Source organism: Natator depressus, chromosome 3 (genome assembly GCF_965152275.1).
Source record: "Natator depressus isolate rNatDep1 chromosome 3, rNatDep2.hap1, whole genome shotgun sequence".
Lineage (NCBI taxonomy): Eukaryota > Metazoa > Chordata > Testudines > Cheloniidae > Natator > Natator depressus.
The window spans coordinates 193,755,574-193,769,355 of NC_134236.1; the positions used below are offsets into that span (position 1 = coordinate 193,755,574).

At 45.2% G+C, this 13,782-nt stretch overlaps 1 protein-coding gene across 1 annotated transcript in view; it reads right to left on the reverse strand.

Annotated features, from left to right (window-relative positions):
- Window positions 1-292: 292 nt before the first annotated feature.
- The window catches only part of SLC1A4 (solute carrier family 1 member 4), a 38,335-nt gene continuing 24,845 nt past the window's right edge, over window positions 293-13,782 (reverse strand). Inside the window, exons 5-8 of the mRNA XM_074949567.1 lie at window positions 12,700-12,933; window positions 11,818-12,012; window positions 10,051-10,185; window positions 293-8,292 (exon numbers count right to left, since the gene is read on the reverse strand). Of these exons, the coding sequence (XP_074805668.1) occupies window positions 8,058-8,292; window positions 10,051-10,185; window positions 11,818-12,012; window positions 12,700-12,933 (799 nt within the window). The 3' untranslated portion in view covers window positions 293-8,057. The remainder of the gene's footprint in view (window positions 8,293-10,050; window positions 10,186-11,817; window positions 12,013-12,699; window positions 12,934-13,782) is intronic.

Sequence of the window (13,782 nt, forward strand, 5' to 3'; positions counted from 1 at the left end):
ATTGTACTGTTATTTCTCCATGTTCATGGCTAATAGCCAGTAGCGGTTTATCAGAGGCCTTGAATTAGCATACTCTGTATGCTTATTTCTCAATAATTGAACACCAGACAAATCTCTGCACTCTGCCTGGCCTCCCACAAATCTTTGCCAGAGTGGAATATGCAAATTCCTGCAATCTTTTACACTTTAGTCCATACAAGTCCCTGTCCATTTGCCCATAGCAAACATGGCCACCTTTGCTTCTCAGCCCATTCCCTTCTCTATCAACCCCCCACATTCCTCTCAATCTCTTCCCACCCCCAGCTCCTCCTCCTTCCTCACAAGCAAAGAGTGTCCCCTCCCACATATCTCAGATGAATGGATTCCTTTATTACCTTCACAGTTGTAAAGCTTCTTCTCTTGCCTTCGTCTAACATCTCATCACCTCTTTGGTCTTAGGAGTTTGTTTAGGATACGGTGGCTATTGCCTAGTACACAGAAAGTTCCCTCAATGTTTCATCTAATGTTTCCCTCCAGTGATGTCACTGCTCATCCATATGTAATTAAAATGATGAAGAGACACATGAGAGCAGGATTAGATTTTTCCCTAGCTTCCAGAAAGTATTTATATAACTTAAACCATCCAGCCACTGCCCTAAATCCCTATTCTCCTTCACCAGCGTTAAGATGTGCATGGGGACCCTTATATTAGCAGATATAGAATAGAATCATAGACTATCAGGGTTGGAAGGGACCTCAGGAGGTCATCTAGTCCAACCCCCTGCTCAAAGCAGGACCCAAGATATATGTGGGGAAATACATTTTCCCAGTACTTACTCTGCCTTGTGGCTCTAAATGAGCACTAGTTATTCCATTTGATTTGGCCTTCATGTAATCCAGCATCAGGATGGAGGGCTGTGATTTCACAGGGCATTGCACTCCCTTGTTTGATCAAAGCACACCGCTTTTGGCATGCAAGCAAATCTGAAATTGCCCCACAAGCATCCACTGAACTAGCACAGTGAATCTAACCTGTAAGAGGTCGATTCCTTTATCTGTCCAATAAAGAACACGCTGCACCTTGTACACTGCACCAGTGACTTGAATTGTTGCACAACAGACTGATAATGTTTAGTCTTTGGTTAATTATTATGTTTTATTAATTATTATTAATATTTAGGGCTTAGCATCTTCAGAGCACTTCACAGACATTTTAACTCCTTACTCCTCACGCTACCCCTATCAGGAAAGTATTGTTATTCCTATTTTACAGATAAAGAAACTGAGTGATGGAGGATTTCAGTGATTGGCCCATCTCCACACAGCGAATCAGTGGCAGGATTAGAATTTAGGGGGCTGACCTTCAGCAGGTGTAAAGTGGCAGGGCCCTGCTGAAGTAAATGGATCTCAGGCAATTTACACCAGCTGAGGATCTGTCCCTAAGTTTCCCGACTCCTCGTCCTGTGCTTGTTCCTCACTCCTTCGAGGGGAGTTATTTATAAGGGTGGCACCTGTCGAGTCTGAGAGGCAAAGGATGGATCTCAAAATCAAGAACGTTGTCAGTGGGCTGTGCCATACAGAACGGGGCTGTGCTTGTGGAATGCTGTGAATAGAGATTCAGCCCCAGAGCGTTCTCAAACTTGACTCTCTCTGCAAAAGGTACCTCATGTATCTGTACCTCAGAAGTTTGGTATGTAACACAAGGAAAGGGGACAGAGCCCAGTGCTCTATAATTTTGGATTTGGTGTGTGGCCTGCCTGACAGATGAAGCTCTTTCTTCAATAGCTGCCTAATGCTTCAGCCTTTATTTGTTTACTGCAGCATACGACATACGTTTTCATAAGAAAAAGGGATTCACCAGATAAGCAACCATGCCATAGGAGCCAAATCATCCGGCAAGAAGGTGGCAGGGGTTTGGTTTTATCAGTCAATTTGGTTATGGCTAGCAGCCTTTGTTTTTATTCTTTCTTGAGGGCCAACAACGTGCACAGCGTTGTACAATGCACAACTGTAAAGACAGCCCCTGCTTCCTGGAGCTTTCCGTCCAAAACTATTGAGCACCGTTCATCGTCCGTCTAAACTTGTGTCTAGCAGGCAGGCGTAGCCATTCTCACCAACCGTGAGGGACATCCCAGGAGGATCTTAAGTACTCACAATTACGGCGTTTCATGCAGCCTGACGGCACCACGACAACTCAACTACTAACAATAAACGACTTTATTCAAATGTTTCACCCCGTGAGAAGTATATTGACACTTCCTCTGCTTAAAACAGAAGAAGCTTGTTAGGCAACCCCCGATCACACCAGCAGGGGGAAAAGTCCCCTTTCTCAGGATAACACGGGTACGACTGAGCATTTCCAAAGCACAGCACTTGCTCAAATCGCTGCCCAGACAGTAACTAACTAACCCTCACAATGCCCCTATGAGGTAGGTAGGTATTATTAGCATATGGCTGGGAACAGACTGTCCAAAATCCCATGCTGACTGGCTGGTGGGGCTTTCTTTGTCTATACCACACTCACGCACCAACATCCACCTGTGCACAGCTGGGCATTAACCACAGATAAATACATGGGTGGGAGGCATTTGGGGGTGTAGGGGGAATGTGAGCATGAAGAGGGACAGCTGCCAAGGGAAGTGAAGGTGTCAAGCTTCCATTTTGGTAGCAGTTTGGGGACTCCAGCCCCTTCTGTTACATTATTATTACATTCTAGGGACTAGGAGCCAGGACCACAGTGTGTTTGGTACTGTACAACCCACACAGAAAGACTTGGAACCCCCTTTCTACTGTAAACGCTACACTGGAAACTCAACAACCTTCTACCTTTAGCATTTATACCACAGCAGCCTTGGAGCCAAACTCTTGCTCCAGGAAACATTTTTAAAAAGAGCATATACACAAATTGTGCATGTGTGTGGTGTTTATAACCACTTTGCTTCTCTTTCCTCTAGTCTTCTTCCAGGAACTACTTTTCACAGAACCAGGAAGGCTATGTGGCACACCCCATTCTAAAAAATGGCCACTGAAGATGACTGAGCCGTACGCTAACAGCACTGAGCCTTGTCAGACTGCGCATCAGGCAACTCCGGGAGCACTTCCTGCGTTGAGTTTGCGTTTCAGGCTCACTCTTTGCAATGCTGCCGAGGCACAATGCACCAATAGTGACTAACACACACAGGTGTGGCTTAGTACTGCGCTGTCTCCATTTGCAGAGGGAAATGAGGAGAGAGGAATAGATTCTCTTTTTTACCCTAAGGCCTGTTTACACCATGCTGGCAGTTTAAACAGACATTGAAGCCCCAGTGTCAAACTGTTGTAAAGGAGTCTTAGGGCAGGTCTGCACTACTGCTTGAGTCGATGTAACTTATGTCACTCGGGTGTGAAAAAGACCCCCACACACACACACACTGAGCGATGCAAATTAGAGCGACCTAAGCGCTGACGCTCTCCCTCCAACATAGCTTCCGCCTCTCACAGAAGTGGAGTAATTGTGCCGATGGGAGAGTGCTCTCCCACTGGCACAGAGCGTCTTCACCAGACACTCTAGAGTGGAGCAGCTGCGTCAGTGAAGTTGCGCCAATGTAGCGCTTCTAGTGTCGACCTGCCCTATGTGTAAATGAGAATCTGGGTCAGAAAAGTTAAGTGACTTGAGTCAGTGGCAGAACTGGGACTAGACCTTAGGGGTTCCTGGCCACCAATCCCATACTTATCTCTAGCCCACACTGCCTCTCATAGGCCGTGTCGCCAAACCGGAAGCATTCCCTCCCATAGTACATCCCACCGTTGAATCACAGCAAACTGACAAATTGGGAAAAGGGCCACATCACGTCATAATAAAAACAACAGCACTTTGGAACTGCAATATAAAGATTGCTCCTCACACTGACAGCCTGAGCGATGTTCAAAGTACCAGAGTGAAACCAACAGGTCCCGATATGCTGACCCCTGCTATCCTAAGGACGAGAATACTCCTGTTTGTATAACTTCTTGGACTGTTCGAACTAGGAAACTTTAGATACCTCCCATTAGCCTCCTACCCAAAGCAAAGGCAGGTTCCTTGAAGTCTCCAAAGACCCTCTACCCGCTGAACAACAATGTGGCACACTCTTCTCTGATGTCACACTCAGAAGTGCCAGCCACCTCTGCAATCAGTATTTGCATGAGCGTTGCTGGCTGGAATAGGCTGGTTGACTGACGTAATGAGGTGATCCCGTTGAAATATCGCTTTGTGCAATAACGTTTCCAGGAGCGATGTCAAGAAAACAATGGTCTTGTGCCAGAGAAACCCACCACTAAACCAGAGTCTGAGATATCTGTGGATAACCTGGTAGATCCTCTAATCCCACCTACGGTCCCTCTCTGCCTCCCCTCTCACTGGTATAAATCAGTCGTAACCTTAATGAAATCCACACAGCTGCACCAGTGCTAAATAGGGTTAAGTGAGGGCCTTGGCACCTAAACTATGCTGTTATGATCCTGGCCCCTGGCTCCCGCCCCTTAGACAGTGCAACCACAGGAAAGGGAGGGCACAACCTCAGAAGATGCCATGGCATCCTGGAGTCTGTTGGGGAGGGCTATCTTTCAACCCCTGTGGGGTACACTGGCTCCAGGGAGAAGGGACAGGAATGACCCCTTCTGATTCAAAGGCCAAAATATACTTATTTCATACAAGGGAACTGGTATATTAATGGAAGGAAAATCAATTGACTCAACATGTTTCCAGCCTGGAGACAAATCATGGCAGCGACTAGTGAAATTGTACAACTCAATTATACACGTTAATGCAAAGTAATTTGAATTGTTTACAGATCGTATCAATATTACAATGAAATCCTGGTGATCTGTGCTGGCAGCAGTACAGATGTGATTGGCTTTACTGGCCGGGCTGCTGAGCACACAACAGCTGCTTTGTCTGCCGGCATGCAGTCCCTTTGCCGCAGATTCTGTAGAGTGCTCTGAAATATGGTGTTCTTTGTGTAATACGGTCTGGTGCATCATAAGTACTATAGCCGAATACCAGGACCTTTTATATAATATTTTTTGCAATGATGTTATTTTAAGGACCCGATTTAATGCCAAGTGAAGTAAACAGAAAGCTTCTCATCAACTTCATTGGGTTTTGGATCAGGCCCCATGTTACAACAGGGACAGATGCTAAAATGTCCAGTGTTATTTGCATAAAAGATACTATAACCTTGGATCCATTACAATTTTGCATAGTACATGCAACTCAAAGAGTACAAACAAAAGGAACACCCAAATAGAAATGACAAAGTCGTCATCTAGGACTGCACAGTGTTTAAGGCAAGTAACATCATGTGTAAGAGCAGACAATGAGAAATATTATTTATGACAAGGATTATCAAAAGAAATATGTAGTGTGACTGGCACTGAGAAAGTGATTTTCCAGGGAATCTCTTCGTTGTCTCTTGCTACATTAGAATAATGAAAGGACTGGCTCAGTTGACAAGCTTAAAATACAGTTTTGCTACCTGCAAGATTCCAGATTTCTTGACCATTAAGAAGAATGGTCCTGAACAATCTTGTGGGCCATACAAATCCCCTGGCACATTTTTGCACAAGCAGGAGCGTTAGCCTTGGTTAAATTCCAACTCCAGTAATTAGCCTAGCTCTCTAACTTTAACTAATGCAATGCACTTTATATGAGGCTCCATCTAAAATCTATCCAGAAACTGAAGCTGGTGCAGCATTCCACAGCTCGTTTGTTACAGGGTACACCCTTTGGGGAACACATGATACCCGTGCTTTTGGATCAGCACTGGCAACCTATCAGGCACCGTGTAGAATCTGAACTATGAGCTTTGCCCTACAAGGCCCTCAATGGCCTGGGACCTAATGAACACGCTATGCTGCCACAGTTGGGACTGTGGGATAGGGACATCTGGGTTGGAACCCCAGAGGGAGGGGGCAGGGTATTCGGTCGGGGCCCTCCCATCTAAGGGTCATACCCCACCTTGGTCCAAAATATCACTAGCGTATTGACCTTCAGGGCAGGTGGTAATGCCCCTTTTGTGTTTCTGAGCTGGGAGGAATCTTATGGGGGATTGTAAGATTGTGACATTACTGTCAGGTGCTGGGTGGTGAGCACATGATAATTACTGGGCAAAGGGGCGTCCTGCGAGGAGCCTTTTTATACCACTGTATTTTTAAAATGAGTCAAGGAGTGTCATGTGCTCTTTTTTATGAACATGGTTTTAAATCAAAAGAATAAATTCTACGTGCAGTTTCAGAGCTGACTGATTCATTCGTCGCTTTCTATCTTAAGCATGTGTGTAGCATTGCTGTGCACAATTAAGCATGCGCTGCATTTCACCTCACAGCTGGCTGCGTTTCATTGGTGGAGGCTGTGATCCCTGTGTACACCTTGTGTATCAGTTTGTAAAGGAAGACTAAGGGAGAGAAATGCTGCTTTTTACCTAGAGTAAACGTTCATTGCTGAGACAAGCCAACAATAGCCCAACGGCTCCCCGCTGTTCCACAAGCAATAATCAGGCTAAACACGCGTGCGAGGCTCACACAGAGAGGAGCCGGGTTATGCCTTGCATTGATTTATGGGGAAAGGGAAGCCCCACCATTTGAACAGTGTTCATTCTGAGGCCCTGTCTCCGTGGCAGTCTGCCCACTGATTTCAATGAGCTGTGGCTCTGACCCTGTGGGGGCAGTGTAGAAGTCAGGGAGCAGCTGACTCAGTTTCAGGCAGAATACCCTGTAGAAATTAAAACTTGCACCATTAAGTCCTGGCCTATGGTTTCTTCCACCTCCTGTGGTAAGAACAGACATGATAAGAGTGAACTGCTGCAGACAAGGGGCCTAACAGCAGCACATCCACCAAGCTGGCTATGCTTCTTGAAGGGACAGGGACACCAGGGCAGCATACAAAGAGGGGCAGGCACAGCCGTCCCAAGAGCCAGGAGGATTACCAAGAATCACTGGACTCCACACTCCTTCTCCCTCTCATGCCATCAGTAGTCCCTACTCTGGACATCCAGGGGATAATGCTTTGGATTTTTCATCAGTTTAAACATTTTGAGTTTTTATATTCTTTTCTTGTCTGAGAAATGTTGCTTGGAAAAGGATGTGTTCCAATATGTCTGACTTGAGCCATTAAAGAAACATGAAGAGTTTCTAGTGGCAGTAGATGCATGTGTGTGTTTAGGTGCGTAGAGCTTAATTCTTTGTCACTCAGTGTTGTTATAGACAATTCTCTTGTAGACACAGTTATACTGTAACTTGCTATAGAAGTTCTCAGCCCAAGTGTAATTACTTTGCCAAAACTGGGTTAAAATTGGTTTGTCAGTTTTAAATACAGAGCAAAGCAGATCTTTTGTCTGCATCCAGTCTTTGTTATTTTAGAGTTTAAAGTTGCGGGGTTGATTTCTATCACTGAAAGCTAGGAGAATAGAGAGCGAATGCTGCCACAGTGTCTGCTTCCTGGGGATGTTTGGATAAAGTTGCATGGCAATGGACTGAGGATCAGACTCCCTTGAGCTATTCATTTGGATTTTAAAATTTCTGGTCTTCAGCATTTATTTGCGGTAACGTGTGCACAAAGGACAAGGGGAGTGGTGTGTTAGAAATGCACTTTCTTTTTCCCACTAGATACTATTAAATAGGTGTTTCTGAGAAAGGATTGGCACCTGCATAACATTACCCTGCCATCCGGGATCCCCTAGCTCTCAGACCTGTTTGTGGTGCAAATTCCATCTACAACCAGTATGCGCTCTCTGTTTAGCCTGTCCCCCCAGACTTTTACTAATAAATATCTTTTTAACCCCAAAAAAGAATCCTTATTGGTACCGTTGTCATATACATGTATGCATGTATGCACACCACACGCATACTTGTGTTGTAGGAAACATCGTAACATCATTATGAGTTGATTGCTCTCTCCAGGGAGAGACAGACACACACACACATGCCTAACAAGTCTGTAGCTTTAAATCATTGCCACTGAAACTCAAAAGGTGAACACACAGCCAGTCCCTAACAGCAGTGCAAATGGTCTAGCATGTTAACAAGTCAGCAGTCCACCTGTTTGCAAGCTTTCCCCAAGTTCACAGTACTGATTCTTTTGACTCTGGCTCCGCAGTGCTGGCTGGGGTGGGGACTTGGTTCCTGTGTGTTACCAGAGGTGATGTTTCCCCTTCAGATTTGCAGTTGGGAATTGCTTCTACATTGACTTCATTTAGCTCCTGCTCTTTTGCCTTCATTTCTTTTTGATTCAGATAATGAAGGATACCTGCTCCCAGGGCATCTCCTTCAACGTTCACAACAGTGGTGGTTCGATCCCTGGTCAATGGCAAAAGCACAAAGGCACCCTTTTAACATAAGCAATACAATTCCATATATGGGGCCAAATTCATCCCTGGTGTAACACCACTGAAGTCAATGGAGACAGAAGGAATTCTTGTGGATAGACAGTGGCGTTAGATGTTCTCTATAGGGATCATCACAGTTTTAATATAGAAGTGTACAGTGTTTTACGGGTGGTTCCAACTATTAGTGTTGGCCATTCTATGCTTCTTCTTCAGCTGCCAGTGTAACACTTCCCCTCTAGACAGGGGAGTACACACAAGTGATCTCCCGAGACAGATGTGCTTTCTCCACTATCCTACTGCTTCCACTTCCCTCCCTCCACAGCTGTCTCCACCAGCACAAGGAAGAGAGAGCCCTGAATCCATTCCTGAACTTGAGTCCCCTGCACAATGAGAATGAAATGGGTGGGGGTGAGGTGGGAAGGAAGAATGACTGTTGCCCTTTTCCCTTGCCTTGTGCATCCAACAATAACCTGGCCCAAGGATTTGCCTCAATAGCCTTCTCCGGCCAATGGTCTTGACTGCAGACTAGGTCAGTGCACTGTAAACCTGTTATTTCACTAGCACAGCAGTGTCGGTGGTAAAGTACTTTAATGTTAGGCTTTCTGGGTTATTAAGATTGATTGATAAATTTTCTGGCCGTCGGGGCAGGGAGGGGTTAAGAGTCAGTGGGTGAAACACTGCTGTAGCTAGACATACCAATTGGTGGGAGCTCACAGGCGGACAGCAATGATTAAAGTGCGTAAGGGATTGGTTGAGCGAAAAGTCTAAGAGCCCCATTTTGGATAGCTCAGTTAAAGTGACAGGAGAGCTATCTACGCCTCTCAGGTATTCGCAGATGGTCCCCATGTCACTAAGCAGAGCTACACACAAGGAGTCTTTTAACCTTTCCCCCTGGGAGAGGAGTTATTTAGGGCAGTACAAGAGGGTAAATCTAGGAGTCATGAGAAGAAAGTTAGTCTGAATAGCAGGATAAGACTCTTCACACTGGGATCTGTTAGGCTGATTTCAGAAGGGAGATTTGTCTTGGTAAGAACTGAGCAGAACTGAATAAGAATGTCAGAATTTGGGCCTTATCTGGCTCTTTCCAACAGCAAAGAAAGGAGAGGTGTAAAAATAGCTAACTAAATCCTGATGAACATTGCACCTGCCCCGTAACATGTTCATGCAGCAGCATTAGCTCTGTTTTATGATCACTGGCTGTCCCCTGACTCCACACTTCTGCCAATGTAGGATTGTTCCCTATAGTATATTCCCCAGTCCTTTGTCTAACCTAGTTTTAAATGTCCGAAGCAACAGGATGTGTACTGCTTTCCCCAGGAGACCATCACACTGCCTAATGAAGCCAATGCTCAGGAAGCTTTTCTCCGTTATTCAGCCTCAGTTCTCTTTTTCTTCTATCTAATTCTTCTATCTACAATACCCTCTTGTACAGCTCTAAATAATTCCTCTTCAGGGAACTATAGTCAATGGGAATTTCATCTCAACAAAGATTAAGTAAAATTTGAATAAGTACTTTAGGATCTGCCCCACAGTTCTTATTTAATTGAAACAGAATTATGTTATTCTCGGCCTTTTCTGGTGAAGAGAGAGAGAAAGAGTGTGTGCGCAAACTCGATATACAACTGTGTGAGTTGAGTTTTTATTTTCAAGACTATTGCTTTTGTTCCTCCAGTGCTGTGCTTCCAATTACATATGCCGCAGCAGATAATATATATTATACAGTACTTACACAATCCAGTCCACTGCTAATATCAAGGATAGATCGTTGGTGGGAAGTCCAATGGCCTCCAGGATAATAGCAATGGTCAGAACGCCTCCAGCTGGGACTCCAGCCGCTCCAACGCTGGCTGCAGTGGCAGTCACACTGAGAACGTTTCAAACACGGGTTAGTGTAAATTCAGTAACACACTCATTCAATGGTTACAGTGCATATTTTCCTACAGGGGCAATTTTAACCAAAGCAAAAGGAGGGGGGCAAATGTAACTTCTTTGTCTACAGATTCTTCCGTATTGGGCCATGCGTTCTGCTGATGTACAGTAATGGAAATGAATACTGTTGGGTACTGAATGCTGTTATTCTGCAAGAATCAAAACTAGCTATCCAAGTAATGACTGCTGCTAATACTACCAGTGTATTTTCAGATGAGCAACGTGCATCACAGTTTATCTCTGCCATGTACATGAAAAATGATAACAGCAATCAAAGTGTGCTGGATGCTTTGCAGTCAGAATTAGACCTGTTCCTGCCCAGAGGAGTGTAGGTGATCCAAATGGACAACATGCAAGCAAAAGAGCAAGGGAAGGAAGCGGATGGCTGGGAGGAAGGGGAGTACCCAGAATATGTCCCAGGGATGTCTGCGGGATGCAGAATGTTGGTGTCTTCGGGGTGCTAAAAATTACTTGTGGGATCACTGAGGAATTTTGGAGGGTCTTGGGGAGGGATCTGAAGGAGGAAAAGGACGGCTCATGGTATATAGGCTATTTCAGGTGTGGAAGGGACAGCCCAGCATGAGGGTGCTTGAGGGAGAAGGTGTTTGATTAACACAGGGATGGGTGCAGTATTGATAGACAAACAGGAGGGCAAAAAAGGGGCATGCAAAAGGATAGGCGGAATAACGGCTCTGAAGAGGGCAGTCATGGAAAGCTAGGGATGGGACACAGGCCAGGGCAGAGGCACACGGCACGTGAGGGTAAGGCGTATGAAACTGACACAGAAGGTGATGTGGAGCTGCCAAAGCAAGCGCGAGGGGAGCAATGTGGTCAAAGGGCTGCGTGTGGATGACGAACGCGAGGGCAGCGTTCTGGATAGGCAGGGCACAGGAAAGGCCAGAGAAAGGGAAGTTACCGTAGACAAGGTGGGAAATTATCAAGGCAGGAAGGAACACAGCTATTAGCAGTGAGGAGGGGAAGGAAAGGACAGGGTTTGGATTGGTTGTAAAGAAAGAAGTGACTTATAGGTATCCAAACATGAGAGGTAAAGGAGAATAAGGGGTTAAGGAGGATATGGCAGGCAAGGGCATAGGAAAGGCCATGGAATTGCCTTGCTTGATGGCCAGGGGATGGGGAAAGGGGAGCTTGAGCTGGAGAGAAGAGTTCTGCACAAATGGCGTTTTTGAGATGCTCAGTATCCATTTAAGATTCAGATCTAGCCCTTAATCTCCAAATTTATCAAACCTCCCTAAATTCCAGTACACGTCAAAACGAGGTTTATAAAGCTTTAAAGACTCCTGTTGTATTGTTGGATAATACGTTCCACAGCAATGTACAACTACAGTTCAGAGGTCTGGTTTGGGTTGTCCTGGAGTCTCCAGGAATCAAAGATTATGTCATGTGATGAAATCTTCAGGAATACATCCAACCAAAACTGGCAACTGTAGGTCTGGAATTTGAACTGCTAGGTATTAAAAAATGATTTATGTTTAAAAACAGAAAGACCCCAGGCTTAGCGTGGTGTTTGGGGGCCAGGGAGATGTGGTTTGAATTACAAGTAACTTACAGAATAGTAAAGATCTGTCCAGCATTGAGGTCAACATTGTTCAGCTGAGCAATAAACACAGCTGCCACGCACTGGAATATAGCGGCTCCATCCATGTTCACGGTGGCCCCAATAGGAAGGATGAACCTACTGATCCTCTTGTCTACTCCATTGTTTTCTTCAATACACTTGATCATTGATGGGAGAGTAGCTGAGCTAGAAACAGACAGGAAATAAAACAACCATGGAGCAGTGCAGTCCTGTCCAACCCAGTGCATAAGCTGTCAATTTATTATCATTCTTAGTATTTCCCTAGTACTGCTACATAGAATTCTAGGCCAAGATTTTCAACACTGACTAGTGACTTTGGGTGCCTGATATGAGAGGTCTTAAAAGGGCCTGATTTTCAAAGGGCAGGTGTGGGGTCAGAACTTTTTGAAAATCTGGACCTTTATAATGCCTCAAATTGGGCACCCCAGATCACTAGTCCCTTTTGAAAAGCTTGGCCAAGAGCAATGTATAACTATTCTCAGCAAAAGCAACAGCTTCTTTGCAAAGTGGTATTGCCTTCTTCCTTGGTTATGGTTAGGAAAGAGATTTTCTTTAAATGGGAAAGCAAACAGATTCCCCCGTCCCACACACTGTGTCGCTGAAGTTGTTGAAATGTGGGCTGCACATCATTGCTAATAATGGCATCAATATTGCAAAAGGTTATGCCCGGATATAGAGTTAACCCTCCTGGTGTCCCACTGACATCAGTGGGAATCCGTAAGGGGGATACCATATGTCTAACCACAGTACTTTGCAGAATCAGGGCCAATATTTGCATCTGAAACTTGTTCAAATTAAAACGTGGATTTAGCATACCATTATTCCATTTCAGAAACAAGCACAATAGCACACCTTGAACAAGTGGCAAAGGCCGTTGCCAATGGCGTTATAAGTCCTAAGAGAAAGCTGAAAGGATTTTTGCGTGTGAATGCAAAATACACAAGCGGCAAAATGATTCCTCCATGGATGACGTGACCCAGAATTGAGGCAAAGATGTATTTTCCCAGGCTGGTTACCAGAAGGACAATATCTTCCATTTCCACAATCTTGCTTCCAACAAGGAACGTAATGCCAATAGGCACATACCTATATAAAGAAAAAAAAGGGTTGTCTTTGATTAATATAAAGCAAGAGGAACAAGCCTTAAAAAGACACATGCCACTTTCGTTTTTAGGGACCAAATTCTTCCCACCAGGAAACTTGTGTACAGCACTCTTCCCCTACTGAAGGGGTGAAAAATGCAGTGAATTCCATGCCTCCAGAACCACAGACTACATGGGGCCATGCGCTCTATACACTTACACTAAACAAATTTACCATGAACTGTGCTCTCTCTTGGTTGCTAAAGGGGACGTTGTCAGGCTGGATAAGCTGTCATTGGCCCTTGGCCTGAAAGTAACATCCAGGAAGGCTGTAAAGTGGCACTGCCAGGAGCGGAGATGGTACAGGAATGTTGGCAGAAGCTATCAGGGAGATTGCATGCCCATAGGAGAGAGTGCAGGAGAAGATGTGTATTGTGGAGTTTTATTCCATCAGCGAGGATGCCAGGTTAGTTCCTGAAGCTCAGAAGGCACAGGGCCAGCCCAGGGAAGGCATTTAACTCTAGTATTTGTCTACAACAACTGCACGTCTGGAGTCTCACTCAGGCCTACAGCTCTATACACACACCCATCTACGGACACACCAAATCTTCAGACATCAATAATTTGTTTGTGGTTTCCTTTGTCAGCAACAGTTTACAGTCCTCAAAGGGAGCTCCTTGGGAGCTGCATTTAGGCCCCAAACACATCTCCAGCCCAAGGAGCCTGGCTGTGTGCTGGGGAATTCCCTGGAGATGAAAAGAGAAGAAATTCTCACCACAGCACAGCAGCTGCTACTCCAGTTTCCAGGCTTACTCTAGTCCCTGGGCCCCCAAAGCAATAGCTGGTGGATCAG